Source organism: Diabrotica virgifera, chromosome 3 (genome assembly GCF_917563875.1).
Source record: "Diabrotica virgifera virgifera chromosome 3, PGI_DIABVI_V3a".
Classification (NCBI taxonomy): Eukaryota; Metazoa; Arthropoda; class Insecta; order Coleoptera; family Chrysomelidae; genus Diabrotica; species Diabrotica virgifera.
This window is the reverse complement of record NC_065445.1, coordinates 213454220-213478432: the sequence shown is the minus strand read 5'-3', so window position 1 is coordinate 213478432 and position 24213 is coordinate 213454220. Positions and strand designations below refer to the sequence as shown.

The following is a 24213-nucleotide window of genomic DNA, read 5'->3' as shown; positions in this document are numbered from 1 at the left end:
TACAAGGTACTGAAGAAATATTTGTCAATATTGTATTACTAAGCTGTTATTTTTACATAATTATTAACAATGAGCGCTAGGAGCGTATTGAGGCGGCTGTCAATGTGAGTGCGACTGAGATGCACCATTGGACGGTCGGAATGGAAGATCTTACTCGCACTCACACTGACGGCCGCCTCAATACGCTTTTAGCGCTCATTGTTGATAATTAAAAATAACAGCTTAGTAATAAAATAATGACAAAAATTTCTTCATAATCTTGTAGGGGGGGGGGGCTTTAAACTTTGATTAGGTGACTTTATGACTTTCGTAATAATAGTTTTTAATCGAGTTATTAAGTCTTAAAAATGACCATTTCGCATTTTTGAAATTTTAAATCGCGTATAACTCGAAAACTATCAATTTTAGAGAAAAATCACAAGAGACCTTTTTTGCTCCGAATGACCAAAATAATCTAAAAAAAATTGTTCGGAGTAAAATACTTAGTTACTTACAAAACAGTTCGTGAAGTATGCTTTTTGCGCACGCACGCGATGTTTAGAGCACGAGCGCCGAGCGGGCCGAGTGCTATACATCGCCCAAGTCTGCAAAAAGTACTTCACGCACAGTTTCATACAATATTTTATCTACCAAAAAACAAATAAAAAAACTGAAACTCTTCGTCACTGGAATACATTCCTATTTTACAATTTTTTAGAACTTTGACCACAAAACCACAAAACTGTCAAAACTGTTTTTGTAATTTATTGCTCATATGTCATCACCATGACAAGGCGAAAGTTAAGGATATTTGATTATATGAAAGTGTGCTAAGAACAGTGCGAAAAAGTAAATCCCATTTAAAATACATTATTACTTCAGGCACACTTTAAACCCTACTGCTATCTATATTTACAATTTTCACACAATAAAAACTTATATATAATATGAGGTAGAGTAGATAAGAATTATTTTTGTGAATTTGGTTAACAAAAATTGGTTGTTAATAGTATATTATTATACATACTTAGCGGGAAAGTACTCTATTTCAGCCGAGCGGCAAGGTAGTTTACCGAGGTGAGAAGCACCGAGGTAAACTACAGACGCGAGGCTAGAATGAGTTCCCGCGAGGTTTGTATACTATTTTACTCACAATCGGTTAGTAGTTTATGGATTTTTAATACTCACAATCTACCAATAATAATTTCGTTTCAAATATCTGTATCCATTTTCATTATGTGATAAGATGAATTATTTTAAGTAACCTGTGAGATCGTTGCTAGGTAACAAAACAAGTTTGTTGAATCTGACATTTATATTAAGTATTACAAATTAGTTATTACAAATGTACAGGAAGAGTAGGTTTTTGTGACAGGAATCACTATTATAATTCATAATTTTGAGCAACACGGTCTTACTTTAACCGTTAATAGTAATCATAATTCCAATGTAACTATTAATATTTATAATTTCAAATAGTTTTCTTTTTGTTGTTGTTGTTGTTGTTTCTTAATTAAATAAATGTTGAGTGGATTCTATTCTTTCTAAACCATCTTTTAATCAAAAATGACATTGACATTTGCAGGTAGAAAAGTGACAGATGCTAGCCGGGAAAGTACTTTCCCGGCTAGCTGGGAAAGTAAAGTAAGTAATAAGTCGCTTCCTGATTACTTCAAAGGTTAGAAATCCATAAATTACTAACCGATTGTGAGTAAACAATTTTTCGACCGCGGTACCGCCTGACACTGTGTATTTGTTATAAGGATGTATTTGTTTAAGTAAGTTTGTGCAAAAAAATCGAATCAGAATAATTTACCTAACGGGGGCGACGTTACAGTCTGGACTAATAAGTAGTTGAAACGGTCAAAACAAAGAGACGCACACTCATCAAAAATGCACGTGAGATTATACTCGTATAAATTGTATAATCTACTTTTACTAACAAGGGTTAAGAAAAGTCAACTTCAACTAGTAAAAGTTGATTTAAATTTTTCAAATCAACTTTTACTGCTCGTTTCAGTTGGAGTTGACTCGAACTAGGAAAAGTCAACTCTAACTGAGAATAAACTTGAACTGTAACATATCTATTATCTTCTTTTTTGTGTGCCTCATCTCATTCTTTAAGTACATTGGCGATCATCACGTCCCAACTTATTTTGTCTGCAGCGATTCTGAAGAGCTCTATTGTGTTTTTCCACTCCAGTGCTTTAAATTTGTTAACCATCGCGTGCGTCACAGAAATGTTTACAGAATTATTTAGAAATAACGGCAACAGATTCCTAGCAGGAGGCGACTATAATGCTAAACACACTAGCTGAGGATCTCGTCTAACAGCTCCAGGAAGAGGAAGAATACTGCATCAAGTCATTCAAAAACTACACCTAAATCATCTGTCCACCTATACACCAACCTACTGGCCTACAGACCCTCAGAAATACCCAGATTGCCTTGACTTCTTTGTGGCCAAAGGATTCTCCAACAATTATCTAACCATCGAACCTAACTATGATATTGCCTCAGATCATACACCAATAATAGCTAGGTACGATTCATACAAATGTCCAAGAAAAACCAAAACCACTGATTCTCCACAATCAAGCTACCAACTGGAATCTATTTAGAGAAATATTAGAAAATGAATTAAACCTCAATATATCCTTAAAAACACACCAAGAATTGGAAAATCAAGTACAACAATTTACAGAATTAATACAGTATGCCTCGTGGGAATCAACTCCACCATTGGTCAGAACCCAAAACAGAAGTCACTGTCCTCCTAGTATAAGGGAGAAGATTAAAGAAAAGCGCCACTTAAGAAAGATCTGGCAAAACACAAGACACCCTGCAGATAAAACCAACTATAACAGGGCAGCGAAACGTTTAAAAGACTACCTATCAAGCATTAAAAATGAGAGCTTCCAAAACTATGTCGAAAACCTAACGTCAACAAAGGATACAAATTACAGCTTATGGAAAGCAACTAAAAAATTAAAGCAACCCAAAGAACATATTCCACCGATCAGGAAACCTGATGGAAGTTGGGCAAAAACAAATAAAGAGGATTTAGAGTCAAACATTCAACAATTGAACAGATCCATCGACTGGTAGAATTAATCCAAGACTCTTTTGAAAGTAAGCAATATTGCTCAACTGCATTCACCGATGTGAGTCAAGCTTTTGACAAAGTGTGGCATCAGGGACTACTCTATAAACTAAAAAGGGACCTACACCAGAACATGTATGACATACTATACTCATACCTAAAAGAAAGATATTTCCAGGTAAAATATGAATACGAGATAACCGGTCTACATCTCATAAAGGCAGGCGTTCCTCAAGGTAGCGTTCTTGGGCCGATTTTGTATCTACTATTTACCTCCGATTTGCCTACGGACAATACATAAAGTATATACAGCCACGTTTGCAGACGATACCGCAATAATGGCGGTACATTCAGATCCCGTTGTTGCAGCAGACCAACTCCAAGAAAACCTAAATAAAGTCCAAAAATGGACTAAGAAATGGAAGATAAAACTTAACGAATCCAAATCAAGCCACATAGTATTCACTAAACGTCATAGCGATTCTCCTCAAATATCACTCAACAATGCTCCCCTTCCAACGGTAGATACTGTAAAGTACTTAGGCCTACATATGGACAAGAGACTCACTTGGAAAACTCATATATGGAAAAAAAGAAAACATCTTGATACCATATATAGAAAATACTATTAGTTGCTCGGAAGAAAATCCCAGTTGTCGTTGAGAAATAAATTACTAGCATACAATGCCATACTCAAGCCAATTTGGACGTACGGAATACAGTTGTGGGGCACTGCTTCAAAATCCAATCTAGCGATAATGGACCGATTTCAAAACAAGGTGTTACGAGCAATAACTGATGCGCCGTGGTTTGTAAGCAACAAAGACATCCTACAAGACCTTCAAGTGCCAACTGTGAGTAAAGTGATAGTGTCACACAGTGATAAATATTTACAGCGACTAAAAACCACCCAAATGTGTTAGCCCTAAATTTATTGGACAATATTCAACAAATTAGACGGCTTAAGCAAAAATTTCCATTAGATTTACCATTCTTAACTTAAGAAACACTAATTGTAAACGTAATTATAATACTCATGTAGAGTAAATATTTATTGAAATATTTCTCTTCGCGCCATTGTAAATTTCAACAAATGTGTTTATGGTGTCTGTTTTTTTTTGACTGATTGCCCAGTAAACAAACAATAAAAAAAAATCACGTGCGTCGTCTGCCTGGTCCTCTTTTTCCTTCCACTTTCCCTTGTATAACCAATTGCTTCAATTCATATTTTTCATTTCAACAGGTTGACTGCCAGCCTCTTTTTACCTGCATTGCCAAAGAGTCATTTGAGTACCATAATAGATGCTACTCAGTCCAGAAGATAAACTCAAATATTGAGGGCCAGATTTGGTACTCGGTACATCTTAAAAAACTTGTCACGGGTAGCTCTTTTAGGACGACAGACTCAGTAAGACACAGGTTAAAAACAAAGTAAATATATTTAGGATATTTATATACAGTTCAAAATAAATAAAATTTAATATAACTCTATTTTCTGCAAAGGAAAAATAACTTGATACTTATTGCTGTCATCAAAACAACAATATCAGAATAATACAACACACAGCACAATATACAGGGTGTTTGGTAAAGAATGAGCCATAGCTTAACCTTGGATTCCTGAGCTTAAAATAGATCGATTTAAGTTAACTTACCTTAGTACAAAAGTTGATAATAACTGAAATACAGAGTGTCAAAGTTAAACTTTTATTTTATTTATTTTTGAATATTTCCTGACAGGCATGGGACAACAACACGAAATTTGGTAAGTGGTGCTGGTATTGTACAATCTACTAAATATGGTTAAACAAACGTTTCTGGCTACTACCAGAGGCGTACGACGGGGGGTCGTGAATGGTTGACCCTTCCCAAATTCTACGCCACTGGCGAATTTGCTATTTTAGTGCAAGTTTTTCATTCTCCAATACTTGCTATGTAAAAAACATACTCATCATTCGTAACGATAAAGTCATTAGTTTTCGAGATATTTGCAGATAAAAACGAAGGAGCATAGTACATTAATCAAAATAAGTGTGCCTTTTCATTTTTAACTTAAATATCTCGAAAACTGAAAACTAATGACTTTATCGTTACGAATGAAGAGTATATTATTTACCTAGAAAGTATTGGAGAATCTAAAAATTATGCTAACATAGCGGTTTCAATAGTGACGTAGAATTTGGGAAGGGTCAACCATTCACTTTCCCCTGTCGTACGCCTCTGGTAGTAGCCAGAAACGATTATTTAACATAATTTAGTAGGGTGTACACTGCCTACACTTTCTGCCAAATATCACACAGATGTGTCAAATTATTTTAAAGTATTCTTTTTTTTAATAATTTATTCTTTATTTAGAACTTTAAGAGCTATGTGTGCCCGGTACTATAAAACTATTTGACATATCCTTATGGCACTTGGCAGAAAGTGTAGATACTGTACATCCTACTAAATTATGTTAATTAATCGTTTGTGGTTAACACCAGAGGTGTACGACAGGGGAAAGTGAATGGTTAACCCATCCCAAATTCTACGCACCTGATGAAACTGCTATTTTAGCATAATTTTTAGATTCTCTAATACTTTCTATTTTCTATGCAAATAATATACTCTTCATTCGTAACGATAAAGTCGTTAGTTTTCGAGATATTTTAAGTTAAAAATGAAAAGGCACACTTATTTTGATTAATGTATTATGTTCCTTCGTTTTTAGCTTCAAATATCTCTAAAACTAATGGCTTTATCGTTACGAATGAAGAGTTATGTTTTTTACATAGAAAGTATTGGAGAATCAAAAATTGCACTAAAATAGCAATTCCGCCAGTGGCGTAGAATTTGGGAAGGGTCAACCATTCACGTTCCCCGTCGTACGCCTCTGGTAGTAGCCAGAAACGTAAGCACCACTTACCAAATTTCGTGTTGTTGTCCCATGCCTGTCAGGAAATATTTAAAAATAAATAAAATAAAAGTTTAACTTTGACACCCACACCCTGTATTTAGGTTATTATCAACTTTTGTACTACGGTAAGTTAGCTTAAATCGACCTATTTTAACCTCAGGAATCTAAGGGTTAAGCTATGGCCCATTCTTTACCAAACACCCTGTATACAATAGCAATCCCACTACACGGAATTAATCTATCTACACATTCCGACTCGGAGCTTATCACATTACAATCCAATGCGATAACAATCAAACAGCGACACACAGTCGCCCATCTATCGTCTCCAGATTGGATGTAGCCACAGGCCACTATCGCTCACTGCGGATACGGTTCCGGCGAAATGCCTCGTCAATACGGAGGCGTCCACCTCGGCAAAGTTCCAATTCAATCCATTGCATCTCTGCCGTTTTGAGTTCTTCTTGATTCGGTACGTCAAGAAAAACTGATTTTATGATTCTCCTTGCTCATCTTAAATACACTATCGGTGTCATCTCTCCTTTAGTTTCCGCTCCTTTGATATGTAGTTTATATGGGAAATAAGCCACAATTAAAATGAAAAAAATAATTTTATTAACGTTTCGACGCCCAAATCGGGTGCCGTTGTCAAAATACAAAATATTACTAAAATAAACTAAAGTGTTGTTGCTAAGCAAAAAAATTCTTCTAATAATTTATTTAATCTCACTCATTTATATTGACAATTCAGACATATATTATACATTTTAAAGTAGAAGACTTTAAAATGATATTGCCAATATTTATGAGTTGCGTTCCTGGGACGACTTACTGAAAGATAGTTCATTCGATTACATGAAATTAACCCCAACTCAAGAATATCCGTCATAAAAAATTATAGCATGTGATATGTCTTTAAAAAGACAACCAAATGCAACGACAGTAAAATTCTCGCGTTAGAGACTTCATAGTAAATCACAAGGGAAAACCAGGAAAAACCTGTGATACTATCCCGACATCGTAAGTATTTGGTCTTACATTAATTTACTCTCAAAAAATAATACCAAATTCTGACTTGTAACATGTTTAAATTATAAATAATATTAATAATACTAGATATATAAGTAATACTAAAATATAAAATATGTACTAGCTCGATATTATTGACTTACTAATCTTGGTATTTTCTTTCTATTGACTTCCTCTTTCAGTATGGGTAACCACATCCTACTGCATTCTACCGAGGAATTTGCGACACAATTGGTTTCATTTAGCATAATTAGAGCCGCTTCTTTGATTTTTCTCTTTTTACTATCTGATTCTTTCAGGACTATACTTGAATCTCTCCACTGAACTCTATGTTCATTATCCCATGCGTGTTGACATATTTGGTTACCCATACTGAAAGAGGAAGTCAATAGAAAGAAAATACCAAGATTAGTAAGTCAATAATATCGAGCTAGTACATATTTTATATTTTAGTATTACTTATATATCTAGTATTATTAATATTATTTATAATTTAAACATGTTACAAGTCAGAATTTGGTATTATTTTTTGAGAGTAAATTAATGTAAGACCAAATACTTACGATGTCGGGATAGTATCACAGGTTTTTCCTGGTTTTCCCTTGTGATTTACTATGAAGTCTCTAACGCGAGAATTTTACTGTCGTTGCATTTGGTTGTCTTTTTAAAGACATATCACATGCTATAATTTTTTATGACGGATATTCTTGAGTTGGGGTTAATTTCATGTAATCGAATGAACTATCTTTCAGTAAGTCGTCCCAGGAACGCAACTCATAAATATTGGCAATATCATTTTAAAGTCTTCTACTTTAAAATGTATAATATATGTCTGAATTGCCAATATAAATGAGTGAGATTAAATAAATTATTAGAAGAATTTTTTTGCTTAGCAACAACACTTTAGTTTATTTTAGTAATATTTTGTATTTTGACAACGGCACCCGATTTGGGCGTCGAAACGTTAATAAAATTATTTTTTTCATTTTAATTGTGGCTTATTTCCCATATAAATAATTAATCATAAAAATGCCACAAGGAAATAGCTTCAAAACAACATTTGATATGTAGGGGGGCTGCGTCACTATAGAAACTCGTTCGATCTTCCCCGGTTGACCTGTCATGTCAAGTTGATGCTGAAATCATCATATCATTACAAACTAACAAATAAAAATCGTCATGACCTCATGGATCAACACGCTCTAGAAGAGCTGCAGCATAAATGGCAAGTTAACTGTGTACCACATGTGGTACTCATGGTAGTCAACCTGTTAGTATATGACCAAAGTACCAAGAATATAACAAAGGACCAAGTATATGACAAAGGACCAAGATTTTTCTTTCTTCGTGGTGTTGAGTATTTCTTTTTTATCTTTTTTAATATTTTCATGTTTGTTACGTGTTGTGTTAGATAACACCACATCTCAAGCAACCAAGCAAGTCTTTTTTTCAGTTGCGTCCGTAATTGTTTGTAATTCAACTCCATATAAAAAGTCAGAGAATACGTAGAATCTCAATAGTCTAGTTTTAATTTCTATTCCCAGTTTTCCATATCACTCATAATACTGATTTAATCTTATTGAAAGCGCTTCTGGCGCATTGTTTAATTTAGTATACTTACATCCAAAGAAATTGTATCTGGGTACTTTCTCTGAAGCTTTTACTTTAACGTTGATTGTTTCGTCTTCAATATCTTGTTCTTACTGACAATAATAACGATTTTTGAAGTTATACTTCTTTAGGCACGAGCGTGAATTTTTACATTAACTGGCGCATGCGCACACCGACAGTATATTAGTCAATTATCATTATATATGAGAGTATATTTAGTCGCCCAAACGTTATACGGGATCGTATTGGGTGTTAAAATCATCTGTCAATAATTGTTGGAGATTATGGATCAACAAATGTTGTGTATATTAGTTTTTATTGTTGTGATGGCAGAGAAAAAAGCAAGTTTGTAATTGTAGTGACTTTTTAAATAGTTTTTAAAAGCGACAGGTACGTAATAATTGTAAATGTTTCAGTATCCTAATAAAATTACATAGGTACCTAAGTACCTACCTATTTGGAAAATTTAAAATGAACCTATCAAAATAGCATGTAATGCTTTGATTTACATAATTTGATTACCATCAAAATTTCTGTGAATATTCACCTAATATATTGTTTTCTTACTCTATGTTTTGTTTTATTTTAATATTTCAATATTTCAATATTCTACAAAAATCAAAATAATTTGGTTAAATTCAGAACTGTCAAAAGTTTAAACCGTTTAGTTCATAGATCTTCCTACATGATGCTGGTGTCTCCGTGGCTAGAAGTGTAAGATGAATGAATTCCAATACTAACTGCACAAACATAAGCGGGTTCGAACCCCAATAGAAACTTTTATTTTTTTGTTTTTTTTATACATTTTATGATTGTAAGTATATTTATTATATAATTTTTTTTTTCAGAAAATACGTATTTAGTTAAAAACTGTTCCGACAATTATTGTTCAGAAATCATTTGTGGCATATTCAATGTGTCAATTGTGTGTGTTTTATTCTTTTAATGTGTGTTTTTAATAGAAGTGTAACTTCTTACGTGCGTACAAAGTACACACACATTCTTTTATCAAAATGTCGTGATCTACACAATCCAAAGCTTTGGCATAGTCACAAAAAACAGAAGTGTAGAAAGTAGTACAGAAAACATGGCATCAATGGTACATTTTTTTGTGTTCAGAGCCAGTCCATAGGTACGTCTCGCAGTACTGTATAGTGCGATCAACCAATATTCGTTAACTTCCCTTCTCTGCTCACTACAAGGGGTATTGTAACGTCTGAATATCTGACATTATTCACTAGTGTTCCGTTAATTGATATGCCTTTATTGTGCCTTTATTTTGCCCTCTCCCATATATTTCGGTCTAAAAGTGTCCACCGAAATACAAAGATGAGAATCTATAAAACCTTAATTCGACCAATAACATGCTATGGCAGTGAAGCCTGGGTCCTGAAAGAAACATCCAAAAACAAACTCGACCCATTCGAAAGGAAAGTACTTAGGAGAATACTAGGACCTGTGAGGGAAAACGGAATCTTCAGAAGTCGATACAACAACGAGCTTTATTAACTTTATAAGGAAACGCCCCTGTCAGAGTTCATTAGAATACAAAGATTGCAATGGGCCGGACATGTGATAAGAATGGGAGAGGATAGGCTACCAAAACGAGCGCTAAATGCTAGAATGCAAGGAAACAGACCGGTTGGGAAGCCACGAAAGCGCTGGGAAGACACAGTAAACAGCGACGCACAAGCCCTTTTAGAAGTCCGTGTATGGAGAAGAGCAGCCACAGACAGGCAAGGGTGGAGGCAAAAAATAAAGGAGGCCAAGGCTCAATTTGGGCTGTAGTGCCGTAGAAGAAGAAGTGTTCCGTTAATTGATATGCCTTTATTGTGCCTTCTAGTGCCTTTTTAAATATCTCTTCTGAGCACATATTAGAAAGTAGAGGGGATAGTATACATTCTTGACGTACTCCACTTCTTATAGATATCGCTTTAGATTTTTGCTGGTCTATTCATATTACGGCTTTCTGATATCGGTACACAACATTTTTTGGACACCCTGTATAAATAATTATATTAATGTTTATATTACTGAATAGAGAATTGAATAACCTTTCAAATTAGCTATCACATGACCCCTATTCTTATTAAAAAAAAATAATCGATTACGTCATCACGCCCAGATGGATGACGTCACTAGTATGATATATATGCCAAAAATCGTAATTTAAAAATAAAAATCGACACGTTTCGGGATTTATCTCTAAAGTCGCCCATTCTCGAGAAAATGAATTTATTTCAACCTAAAACTCCTCACTGTATAAAAGAACATATAATTTCTTCAGCCTTTCGTAATAGGGAAAGGGTGTGGAATATCGCTACCAACTTAAGTAACACTTTTTACATGAGTAGACATATTCTCTATAACATTGATGTTTGGCTTTAATATTTTAAAAGATCTTTTGAGGATACAGTATTATACGCTGGGTATTAGGTAGCTGTACTACCTCGAAAATTTTAGCATTTTTGACTTTTTCTGTTTTTTCAAAACGATTTGTGCTTTTAACAGTTTCATCTAAATTTCTACTAGTATTTAAATGCAATTAAAAACATAAAAAAATTCATACAAAGGCTTAATGATGTAATACAGATTTAATCCACATTAATCTCTTAAAAAATTTCTCTCACCTTTGTCATTATTGAATCTTTAATTTATGAACTGAATTAATGTAGCAATTAATGTTTTTTGCATAATCATTATATATTATTTTCATTCATATTGTTTCAATTTGAATAAAATTTAAATATAAATAAAACGTAGGAGGTTTATAAAATGTGTAGGTATACAGGGTGTTTCATTAATAATTGGAAATATTTTAATTGTAGATTCCTGAGCTCAAAATATTAAGTTTAAAACCAAATCATCTAGTCCGATAATGCTTCCTAAGGGAAAAGGAGCTAGAGCTCTTTGAAGATGGCGCATTTTAATAAGGTTTTTTTAATTACCTCCAGACCGCTTCTATTTAGAAAAACGAAATCTGTTCCATATAAAGCGAATGTCTAGTGCAGGTCACAAGCTTTCCTTTTGTGTGGGGCAATGGTTATTTCATCGCATAACTTTTTTGTCTTCTTTTAAGCATTTTTGACACTGGATTTTGTTTTTTGAATTTGAAAAAAAAAAATCAAAATAAAAACTAGTTAGAAAAATTAAAACCGGTACGTTTACTTATCTTTCAAAAATGTCTATTTATTTAATTTAGCGTATGGTCTACATCACAGAATAGGTAATTATTTAGATTTATGCATTATACAAGGCATCACAAATAGGTCTCCAGTTTTTTTATATAAACGAGGCAACGAAGCATTAAACCTAGGAATTTTGTGCAGTAAGATGAATCCTCATGCAACTTTTTGCATTCGATTCGAGAGAGTGTCAGACCATTTTGTGAACTAAATTGATCTCCGGCAAAAAATTTTGTGCATTAGAAAATGCATTTTCAAAGTGCACCTCGAAGACATGGCAAATGAAAAATTTGAAACTCAGGAAATATTGGCGGAAATAAGTTCAATTTTTATATTTGGGGATTTTTGGAGGTCACTGAAAACGAATTTCATGACGGCGATAGTCTCCGAGGTACCTGGTGCCTAGGGTGGAACTCGTAGCCTGCAACGATCGAATAATTCGCGAAATGAAGACAGGATCGAAAAACTGAAAAATAAGTATAAAAATAATAAATGATGGTTTTGCTTGTTTTCAATTCAGAGGGTTGCACACCAGCTAGACAGGCACTGTTTCTATCCTTTCAGGCGTCATCAGTAGCTTTCGATAGTGTGCCCACCTCTGAACCGAAAAACAGCTCCACCATCATTTTAAAGGGAATCTGAAAAATAATTCAAATTTCCCATCAGACGCGATACAGCGACATCTACTAACAAATTGAAGAATCTCAGATGCAGAATCCACCAATTTAATAAATTAAAATGGTAGAGAGTATTTTAAAACAGATTTTTCGTGTTTGAAAGTTCTTACTGGTACATCCTTAATCTGCGACTTTTTCAATTAATAAGACAGCAGACGACGAATATAGAAAACGAAAGGGAAACGATCACATTTCGCTTTCATTCGTCTAGGAAAAACGGACAGCAGAGGAACTTTCAGTACTCAAATCCGAGTAAAGGAAATAAAAATAATAAATGATGGTTTTGCTTGTTTTCGATTCAGAGGGTTGCACACCAGCTAGACAGGCACTGTTTCTACCCTTTCAGGCGTCATCAGTAGCTTTCGATAGTGTGCCCACCTCTGAACCGAAAAACAGCTCCACCATCATTTTAAAGGGAATCTGAAAAATAATTCAAATTTCCCATCAGACGTGATACAGCGACATCTACTAACAAATTGAAGAATCTCAGATGTAGAATCCACCAATTTAATAAATTAAAATGGTAGATAGTATTTTAAAACTGAGATTTTTCGTGTTTGAAAGTTCTTACTGGTACATCCTTAATCTGCGACTTTTTCAATTAATAAGACAGCAGACGACGAATATAGAAAACGAAAGGGAAACGATCACATTTCGCTTTCATTCGTCTAGGAAAAACGGACAGCAGAGGAACTTTCAGTACTCAAATCCGAGTAAAGGAAATAAAAATAATAAATGATGGTTTTGCTTGTTTTCGATTCAGAGGGTTGCACACCAGCTAGACAGGCACTGTTTCTACCCTTTCAGGCGTCATCAGTAGCTTTCGATAGTGTGCTCACCTCTGAACCGAAAAACAGCTCCACCATCATTTTAAAGGGAATCTGAAAAAATTTTCAATTTGAAAAATAAGTGTTAAATTTTTTTCAAAAATCTATCGAATGTGTTTGATGTTATTCGATAGGTACTTGAAAAATATTAAAAAGGTATTTTTTGATTTTTATTTGGAAGTGTATTTCTCGAGATATTAGACCGTTTCTATAATTTACCTATGGTATTACGATAAATCGTTTTTTCCGATTATACCGCCATCTATCCCTAATTCGAAAAAATGTCTCTAATGAAAGTTGCCTATTTTTACGTAAGCAATCCAAATCTATAATAACAAATTGGGGTTTCCATTTAAGATTTTACCCCATCTGTAGAGGGAGTCGGCGCATCTTCCACAATTTGTTCTAATTCGATTAAGGACTGCCCAAATCTTACGGGGACGTTCCAATTCGCCAGGTTTTTCTATGATATCTGGTAGACTATGGTAATGCGGATCTGTCTTACTTTCTCAATCTTCTCTCCATCGGGTATTTAAGTCAAAATTGGATTGCTTCAGCACTTGAGCAAATTTTAGAGGGGGTAACCTGGATCGGAGACAGTTTCCAAGAATATCGGGGATGTCGTTGTGGACTAGAAGCTGGTGACTGTCCATTATTTTTTTATATTTTTTAACCGATGCTTGTTCGCGGCGTAGGTTGTTTGGTGGTACCTATATTACTAATGGTAGGTAGCCACATTGTAGGGGTGGGCTTAATTGTGCCTGTTATCATACGCACGGTTTAGTTGAGTGTCGACCGGTTGGGTGTGCCTGCTATTTAGCCACACTGATGCACTGGTTATGCCCCCGGATATATCAGGCCATGGGTAGCGGGTAGGAACTCCTTTGGATAGTCCTATCAGGGAAAATGAATCAATCAAACTAGTACCTGTTTAGGGTCCCTTGTCCAGAGTTACAAATGAAGACCACAACGGCACTTATGGCGGAGAAGGACACCTTTGGTACGGTATGGATGGCGGAAGTGGCAACCCATTGATTTTAGGGTTTGTATGAAATCAACTAGCACGCAGCGTCTGACCCAGAGTGGGCGGCTGCAAATAGCGTCTGTATCCAGAGGATCGGCTAAAATACAAACCAGAGAAGGCAACGGGAAACCACTCTGGTGTATATTTCCCAAGAAAACTACAATGAAAGCACAAACAGAAATGGCCCCTAGTCCCCGGCAGTTCTTAGATGATCAAGGGGTGCGAAGAATCCCCTAGAGGAATAATTTAAATATTTTGAATACAAATTTTAAGATTGCAACATGGAACGTTAGAAGTCTGTTCGAAACAGGAAAACTCGCAAATGCATGTCACGAGATGAAACGTTTAGGATTGCAGATATTGGGTTTGAGTGAAGTTAGATGGCCAGGTTCAGGTAAAGTTAAAACCATGAACAAAACTTTCTATTACTCTGGTAATAATGATCCGGCTCATCGTAACGGAGTTGGAATAATTTTAGAAGACAAAAAATACAACCATGCCGTCACAAACTTTGTGCCATTTTCGGACCGATGTCTACTTATTCAACTATCCGGAAAGCCAGTAAATATTAACATCATTCAGACTTATGCCCCTACGACAGATAAACCCATGAAAGAGCTAGAAGCGTGGCGTGCTGATGTAGAAAAACTTATAAAGGCGACCAAAAACGAGACCTAACATTTATCTTAGGTGACTTTAACGCTAAGTTAGGTAGAGGAAAGGTATCTGGATTGATTGGAGATTTCGGACTTGGAGTGCGGAACGACAGGGGAGAGAGAATGACCGAATTCTGCCAACAACACAACATGGTAGTGACAAATACGTGGTTTAAATTACATCCTCGCAGATTATACACTTGGACTTCACCACAACACAATGAAAACAGAATAATCCGTAACCAAATAGATTACATATTGGTCAACAAAAGATATCACAACGATATCATCAATGCAAAAACATATCCTGGAGCTGACATCAATTCTGATCACAATCCTGTTGTTATAAAAGTGCGCGCAAGATGGAAAATAATAAAGAAACAAAAACCTCAACACAAACTAGACATCCGATTATTGAAAAACGACACTATACAACACTCAGTAAATAAAGAATTGAATAAAAATTTAGGAAATATTGACCACCACAGAATTACCGAGTCCGATGACATAAACGTTCTTTGGAAAACTATTAAATAACAAATGAACAATGCAATAGAAAAACATCTAAAAGTATCATCCAGAAATAACAAACAGGAATGGATGACAGATGAGATTTTACAATTAATGGACAAACGAAGAGAATCTAAAGGAAAAGATGATCAGGTTGGAGAATACAAAAGACTAAATAGAATAATTCGAAGAAAAATAACCGCAGCAAAAGAAAAGTGGCTGGAAACAAAATGCGGCGAAATAGAAGAACTGCAAAAAAAGCACGATTTTTTTAATTTACATAAAAAGGTAAAAGTGTTTACATCAACTACCAAGCGAACAACTTTTTACACCATGCTGAACACGGATGGCAAATGGCAAACTGCTAGAATCAACGGAAGATAAAGTGAAAAAGTGGGAAAACTATATTAAAATTCTTTTTCATGACATACGAGAAGAACCAATATTGGAAAATAACAACGAATGGCCAGCAATTCTGAAATCTGAAATTATAAATGCAATTAACCAACTGAAAACAAATAAAAGCCCAGGTCCAGATGGAATATACCCAGAAACGTTGAAACTAATCAGTGAAGAAAATATCGAAATATTTGTCCTTTTATTCAATCGCATTTATAATACAGGTAAAATACTCCAAGACTGGCTAGAGTCAATATTCATCCCACTACCAAAAAAGCCAAACCCACAACACTGCAATGAGTTCCGTCTGATAAGCCTTATGAGTCATGCAGTAAAAGTCCTGTTAAAAGTCGTACATAATCGTATCTATAGAAAGTGCGAAACAATCATCGGAGACGATCAGTTTGGATTCAGAGCCGGCATGGGAACGAGAGAAGCCCTCTCCAATTTACTAGTTCTCGCGCAAAAATGCTACGACCAACAGAAAGATATATTTATATGCTTTATAGACTTCGAAAAAGCATTTGATAGAGTAAGACACGACCTACTATTAGAACGTTTGCAAGAAGTCGGTTTAGATGGAAAAGACATCAATTTTCTGAAGAACTTGTACTGGAATCAAAACGCCAGAGTTAGGATCGAGGGTTCCACATCCGCAGAAGTAGAAATTAGGAGGGGAGTTAGACAGGGATGTGTTTTGTCGCCTCTGCTGTTCAATCTTTACTCCGAGTTTCTATTTAAAGAGGCACTGGAGGACTCCAAGGATGGAGTCAAGGTGAATGGCGTAAATATCAACAGCATCAGATACGCCGATGATACGGTGTTGATCACGGATTCCGACTTAGATCTACAACGACTCATCGACAAGACCAACTCGATCTGTGAGCAGTTTGGTATGAAAATAAACATTAAAAAAGCCAAAGTGGTGTCAATCCGAAAAAACCAAAACGTACCTCAACCTTGCAAAATAAATGGGCACATTTTAGAACAAGTCAATAGATTTAAGTACTTGGGATGTTGGATCGATAGCAGCTTAAATCCTGATCTAGAAATAAGATCGAGAATAGGACAGGCCAGAAAATCTTTCGAAAAAATCAAAAAACTGCTTTGTGATTCTCGAATAAATCTCGAAATTCGACTACGTTTATCCAAATGCTATGTCTGGTCGACCCTTCTCTATGCAGTTGAGACATGGACTCTTAAAACATCAACCATAAATAAGTTAGAGGCCTTTGAAATGTGGATCTACCGGAGAATTCTTAAAATTTCGTGGACATCGCATACCTCAAACGAAGAAGTGCTGCATAGAATAGGCAAGGCAAGAGAACTTTTCAACGCAGTGAAAGTCAGAAAAACATCATACCTGGGCCACATACTGAGAAATAATAAGTACCAATATGCTCAACTTATAGTGAAAGGAAAGATCGATGGAAGGAGAGGACTAGGAAGGAAAAGACTATCGTGGCTGAGAAATATCCGACAATGTACAGGGCTAAATTTTGAACAGCTAATAAGAACAGCTGAAGACAGAGAAGAGTTTGCAATTGTAGTAGTCAACCTCCATTGAGGAGACGGCACTTTAAGAAGAAGAATATCAGGCCAAGAGCAGAGGATCTTAATCTTGATGCTGTGGACCCCCATGTAGTGCCGCAGAGTTTCTGTATTATATTGTTGCGTGTTTTCAGTTTTGATGATCTTTTCGTCAGGTGTTCTCTGAATGTGAGCGTTCTTTCTAGAGTAACCCCAAGGTATTTCGGTTATTGTGTTTCAACAGTTTGTTACCTATTAAAATATACTCAAAATTCTCTGTATGCCAGCCTGTTGTTGAGATGGAAAGCTGATACTTCAGTTTTTGTAGTACTTGGTTGTAGTCTCCATTTTTCTTAATGTATTCGCTGCGGATGGATAGGTCATTCGTGAGAGTGATTTCTGTAGTTTCTAAAGACTGGTGGCTTGTTGCAAGAGTCCAGTCGTCAGCATATCCAAACTTCCGAGATTCGGTTTCAGGCTTGTCAGCAATATAGAGGCTGAAAAGGAAAGGAGCAAGGAAGAACCCCGTGGAAGGCTATTGTTAAGTTTCATCTGTCTACTTATCTCCTTTCCCATTATTACCTGGAAGGTTCTGTTTGTCAGCATGTTGTCAATGAGATTAATTATCTTCCTGCAGGGGATAATACGGGCCAGTTTATATATTAATCCCAAAGTCCAAACAGTATCATATGCTGCTGTTAGGTCCATGAATGCTGTTGCTGTTTTTTGTTATTTTTTAACTAGCTTCTATAAAAGTTGTTAATATCTGCACTTGGTCCGTACAGCTTCGATGAGGTCCGTACAGCTTCGATGAGGTACAGCTAATATGTCTAGTACCAGTCATATGCGTCCGTTTTCGGTAGGTCAACGGCTATTTTATCACATGACTTGTTTGTCTTTCATTTTTAAGCATTTTTGACACTATATTATTAATTAGGAGGTATTCTAGTACAAAAAGTTACTCTCGCCTTAAGTCGGTAAAATACACCATTTTTTTGAAAAAAAAAATCAAATTTTTTTTCATATTCATGAGTACCTTTTAGTACTAGAATACCTCAAAGTTTAATAATCCAGTATGTCTAACAATTAAAGACAAAAAATTATGCGATAAAATATCCGTTGTCCTACCCAAAACGGACGCCTCTGTCCGGTACTAGAAATTCGCAATTGGCGGAATCGATTTATCTCTGGAAGATAAATCTTTTCCAGATCCAGTCAGACCTAGTTTTCGTTTTTCTAAATAGAAGCGTTCTGGAGGTATTTAAAAAAATAATTACAAGACGCCATCTTCAAAGAACTCTAGCTCCCTTAGGAAGCATTTTCGAACTAGATGAATTGGGATGAAAAGTCATATTCCACGCTTAATTTTTTTGCAGATACATAATGAGACTTCACTGCAAGCTTCAATGGTACAGTATTATTCTATTTTTTACGATTATATTGAGTGCGTCCATGTTTTTTAAAAAAGAGGATATCGGATTGACCAAAACAACACCAAAAACTACGGAAGGGGCACTTTCTTTAGCAAACTCCAAGCACGTTACAAAATCCCTGACCCAACTAGGAAGAATGGATGAAGTCAACAGACATTTGCTGTTTTTAAACCATGTGCCAAAATGTGGAACGGAGATATTGATTTTGTTGTTACAGAAGTTACAAGGGTATAACAATTATAGACATGTAAGATTAAAATATGGAAACAAAAGGCTGCTGTCCAACTTACAACAGGTAAGTGGGAAATACCAATATTCTTATTTTTGGTTGCATTTAAAATAGGTCGTTTTAAATTCACTTCATCACGTTTTATTATGAACCTATGGAAAATTACAAGCTATTTGGATCGGTGATTAGTCGTCAGCATTTTTTTATAAGTATTCTTCTTCTTCACCTTTGTCATTGTCGGATTGATACACATATGGACGGTTTATCACTCCATCTTGGTGTGGATAATGACATATGCATCAGAAATAAGACCTGATGGTGCGCGGGGCAGCCAACACAGCCATATGTGATAGTCACCGTACTGCCGTACTGGGGACTATCAATGTTTTATACAGCCTTATACGAGTTTTTTGAGACAGATGTTTGTTAGCTAAGTACTTTGATAGACCGTGATAACACCTGTTTGCAATTATTATTCGCCTTTTTATTTTCCCTGATGTGTTATTATTGGGGTTAACCGATGTCCCTAGATATATGAACTCTTTGACCGCTTCTAAGTTTTGGTCATTGATGATTAGATCTGCGTCAACATTTCCAGCTCTCGTGTTTGTGTTAGTCGCCATTGATTTTATTTTGATTTATATGTAACCCCATTCGTTCTGCTGCTGCTATTAGCTCGGTTAGAATTTCCGCAGTTCTTACCCCGATTTTTGTTATAATTTCCACTCCACGTCGTCTGCATATGCTAGAATTTGGACCGATCTATTAAATATTGTTCCCCTGCTATCTAAATTAGCGTCTCGTACGACCTTTTTGATCACCTTTAAAATAGGCCGCTTTAAATTCACTTCATCACGTTTTATTCTCAACTTATGGAAAATTACGAGCTAGTTGGACCGATGAATAATCGTCATCATTTTTTATGTTGGAATGTATTAATAGTGAAACAGTTATATAAATGTGTGTTATAACACTACCCGCCATCATAATGTTATTGTTATTACTAAAGAGTTAATAGTTAAGTTCCTGCTTAACTACTACAATCCTTAATGAGTCAATTTATAATTATAAATAAACACAGGTCTAATATAAAGTTTGTCAAATATAGGAAGAAGCCTCAGATTTTTCCTGAGCAAGATCGACCCAGTATTCGTAAGAACAAACATGCACTTTACGCAAGAGTGTCATTGCTAGTGGAGCTCGAATTCTGACATGTTACTTTTGAATTAGTTCATCATCTTCTTCCAGCCTAATATTGAGTCCAATGTTGGATATAGGCCTCCAATAAATTGCTCCACTGAGCTCTGTCTTGAGCTGTTCTAATCAAGTGTCCTACTCTTTTTATATAAAGTCACTCCAACGTATTGGCGGTCTATCTCTACTTCTTTTATCTGCGGTATCTCCAATTTATTATTCTTAAAGACTACAAGAAAGGGCCTTTGAATAAATGTGGGCCTATAGAAGAATTATGAGGGTTTCCTGGGTAGATAAAGTTACGAACAACGAAGTACTGAGAAGAATAGGTAAAGAGAAGGAAGTTGAACTTACAATTAAAGAAAGAAAACTACAGTATCTCGGACATGTGATGCGGGGCGAGGAGCATGGCATCCTGCGACTCATAATGCAAGGAAAGATAGATGGCAGAAGAAGCCTCGGAAGAAGACGAATTTCATGGCTGAAGAACCTGAGAGAATGGTTTGGATGCAGCTCAAAATAACTATTTAGAGCTACTGCCTCAAAAATTAAAATAGCTATGATGATTGCCAATCTCCGTAGCGGAGATGGCATCTGATGAAGAAGAAGAAAGACCACTTAGAGGACCGTTGTGTTAGAAGCCTATACCAAAACGCAACATTGCCCCGTGGAAATATTCACAGCACTACAAATGTCCCCAAATTACCCTTCAACCAAATTTCAAAAAATCTAGCTGGAAAGAATATACTGACTAACAAACAGTCCGAAAGCATAGCCATAACTCCCAAAATTATAATGCCTTCCTCGAGCTTGTAGAACAAACCTCCCGTAAGCACATACCCAGAAGATGTCAAAAACATTACATAATTAATTTACATAGCTGGTCTTAACGACGAAGCAAAAGACATAATGCGTCTTAACAGCAAATAGTAAGAGCTTCAAGACAAAAACGATGGAGTGAGATACTAATACTAAGTAAAATGGATATGACGCACAACAGTAACCAGTTTTGGAATATGACCAGTGATCCCACAGAGGTAAAACAGCCATACGCAGTAAAGCCAAAACAGATACAGTCCATCCCAAACCCTTCTATCACTGCATCATAGTTTGTCGAATTTTCTGTATCGTGATTAATATACTTAGAACACAGAGAATTATGTATTCGTGGACGGATAATTGCCTACTTTCACAATGTCAAGGAGTGAAATTACAATTGTCATTCTAGGTTAGTATATTTCGACATTTTATCGTCGACGCACTGAGAGAAGGGTTTGGGATGAACTATAGCACACCAACTTCTGCTGAGGAGGGGAGAGCTGTTTGTTTCAAGTTAGTCATTCAGAATTATATCCGAATTATATTTTTTAAAAATGAATAACCATTTTCAATTTCGTTGCAACACGAAACTACAGCCGCATCATCATTTCAGTTCAATGAAAGAGTGCCGCAAGCACCCCTACCGGTTTCGAAACTTATTAGTCTCTCATCAGGAGGCACATATGCTGCTCTCTCTGAACCAACTAGGACAAACCCCGGCGTGCAGTCACGGATTGCAACGAACGAAATGGCATGGATGCCCTAGCGGCAACTGCTATCAAAAAACTAAGTTTTCGGTCTAATAGCACATAAAACAACACCAAAAAATGTCATTCCACACCCTACCAGTCCGAAAACAATGGGAACCTTCTCTGGTAACACCTCCGAGGCTTCTACAATTTGCAAGCCATAACGGATGCTGAGACTAAGGAAGATGAGGGAATTTTACAATTTATAATTCACGTCCCATCTGCTCCGCGCGAGAATGGTCCCTTCATACTCCACACAGAGTAAATGTAAATCAAAAATGAATAACCATTTTCAATTTCGTTGCAAAACGAGAATACAGCCGAACGAAAAACAGCAGTTGCCGCTAGGGCATCCATGCCATTTCGTTCGTTGCAATCCGTGACTGCACGCCGGGGTTTGTCCTAGTTGGGTCAAAGAGAGCAGCATATATGCCTCCTGATGAGAGACTAATAAGTTTCGAAAGCGGTAGGGGTGCTTGCGGCACTCTTTGATTGAACTGGAATGATGATGCGGCTGTAGTTTCGTGTTTCAACGAAATTGAAAATGGTTATTCACCTTTGATTTATGTTTACTCCCATTGGAGTACGAAGGGAACCATTCTCATTGGAACTTTACCGCGCTGAGCAGATGGGACGTGAATTATAAATTGTAAAATTCCCTCATCTTCCTTAGTCTCAGCATCCGTTATGGCTTGCAAATTGTAGAAGCCTCGGAGGTGTTACCAGAGAAGGTTCCCATTGTTTTCGGTCTGGTAGGGTGTAGAATGACATTTTTTGGTGTTGTTTTATGTGCTATTAGACTGAAAACTTAGTTTTTATTTTATTTATAATCATAGATTCTAATAAATATGGTCATAAAACCTTTATTTTGAATATGGAGAATTTTTTTTATTGACATTTACGTGCTCGGCAACTATGGCCACTCGCACGGGGGCGATTACAAACAATATTACAGAGGTATAATAGAATTAATAAGTTATCCTAATATAGTAGCATTAAGTTGTCACAATAATATCATATAAAAATGTTTTAGAGTTTATGATACAGCGATACTTTTTTAAAAAAACTGAATAACTTTGTCTATCTGGTTGGAGTAACTGAGTATTTCACATAGCTGCGGTTTGAGTTCTAGCTGTCGTCTTACTGTACTGAATTTATGACATTCGGTAAGAATGTGTTTGACTTTTAGGTAGCACTGGCATGTATGGCAGTTAGGCCGGACATCTGATGTCGTTTTGGTTGAACCAAATACTATTGACTGTAATACATCAAACTCCCACAGAAATCTTGAAGCACGTTGCCACTAGCGCCACTGTCGGCTTGCGGTGAAACTACGTTGTGATAACGTAAAATTTGACGTAAACATTCAAATTTAATTTTATAAATTTTTGAATAACAAGTTAATTAAATTAAATTAAATTAAAATAAAAATAGTTCAAACACTTATACAAAAACAATAATAAAGCAATTTTATAAATGTAAGGTTAGATTGCTCTAGTTATCAGTGGCGGTTGGTATATAAGTGCTGCGGAGCTGCAGAACCACCAAAATAATCAAACCAAAATTACTTTGAAAATTAAATAAAAAATATCACTACTTATAAAATCTAAATTCATTTAGATGGTTTTCGTGCATGGCCGCCTTTATTTTAATCTGTCGTCCGTCGCATCTCATGGCGATAGCAAGTCCCACTTATTTGACCGGACCGGTGCTACTCCGAGCTGTGAACTGTTAAAATATCCCCGATAACACCCGCTCAACCCTCGCCTACACTTTTCAGGCGACGACTGAAAGCAATATTTGAGCTGCATTTGTCGCAGTTCGAACTAGTGTGTAGAAACCTACAGTCGGAAAAATGAAAGAATACCCATGAACGAACATATAAAACACGCTGTATTTTCCTGTCATCATGTCGCAAAGAAAATTGCCCAGCGCAAGTACATGTAATAATAATTATTACATGTACCTGTGCTGGCCAATTTTTTGTGTGACACGGTGACAGGAAAATACAGCGTGTTTTTTATGTTCGTTCATGGGTATTCTTTCATTTTTTCTACTGTACGTTTATTGTAATTTTAAATAATCGGTGATCGCGACGCGACGACTGTTAAAATAAGTTGTCCTGCACGTAATTCGGGTCTAGGACGTTTCATCGCCGCCGTTTCGATGCCGCCAGTTCGATGCCGATGCCGGCCGATTCATCGCCACTCAATTAATGGATATCTGATATATTTCCGAATTTTCGACAGTTACAATTATTAGTTATTTTTAGTATTAATTAGGAATTCTAGGAAATGCGAGATATGACGGCGATGAAATGGACTGGCGATGAACCGGCGGCATCGAAACGGCCGGCGATGAAC

The 24213-nt window shown here is 36.0% G+C and overlaps 1 protein-coding gene across 5 annotated transcripts in view; it reads left to right on the top strand.

The window, feature by feature from the left end:
- Positions 1-24213, top strand: part of LOC114328846 (uronyl 2-sulfotransferase-like) — a 113377-nt gene that overhangs the window by 35210 nt on the left and 53954 nt on the right. For all 5 annotated transcript variants that reach the window (XM_028277803.1, XM_028277801.2, XM_050645848.1 and 2 more), the window contains one exon: positions 18803-19154. In XM_028277803.1, coding sequence (XP_028133604.1) covers positions 18810-19154 — 345 coding nt within the window. In that variant the 5' untranslated portion in view covers positions 18803-18809. The remainder of the gene's footprint in view (positions 1-18802; positions 19155-24213) is intronic.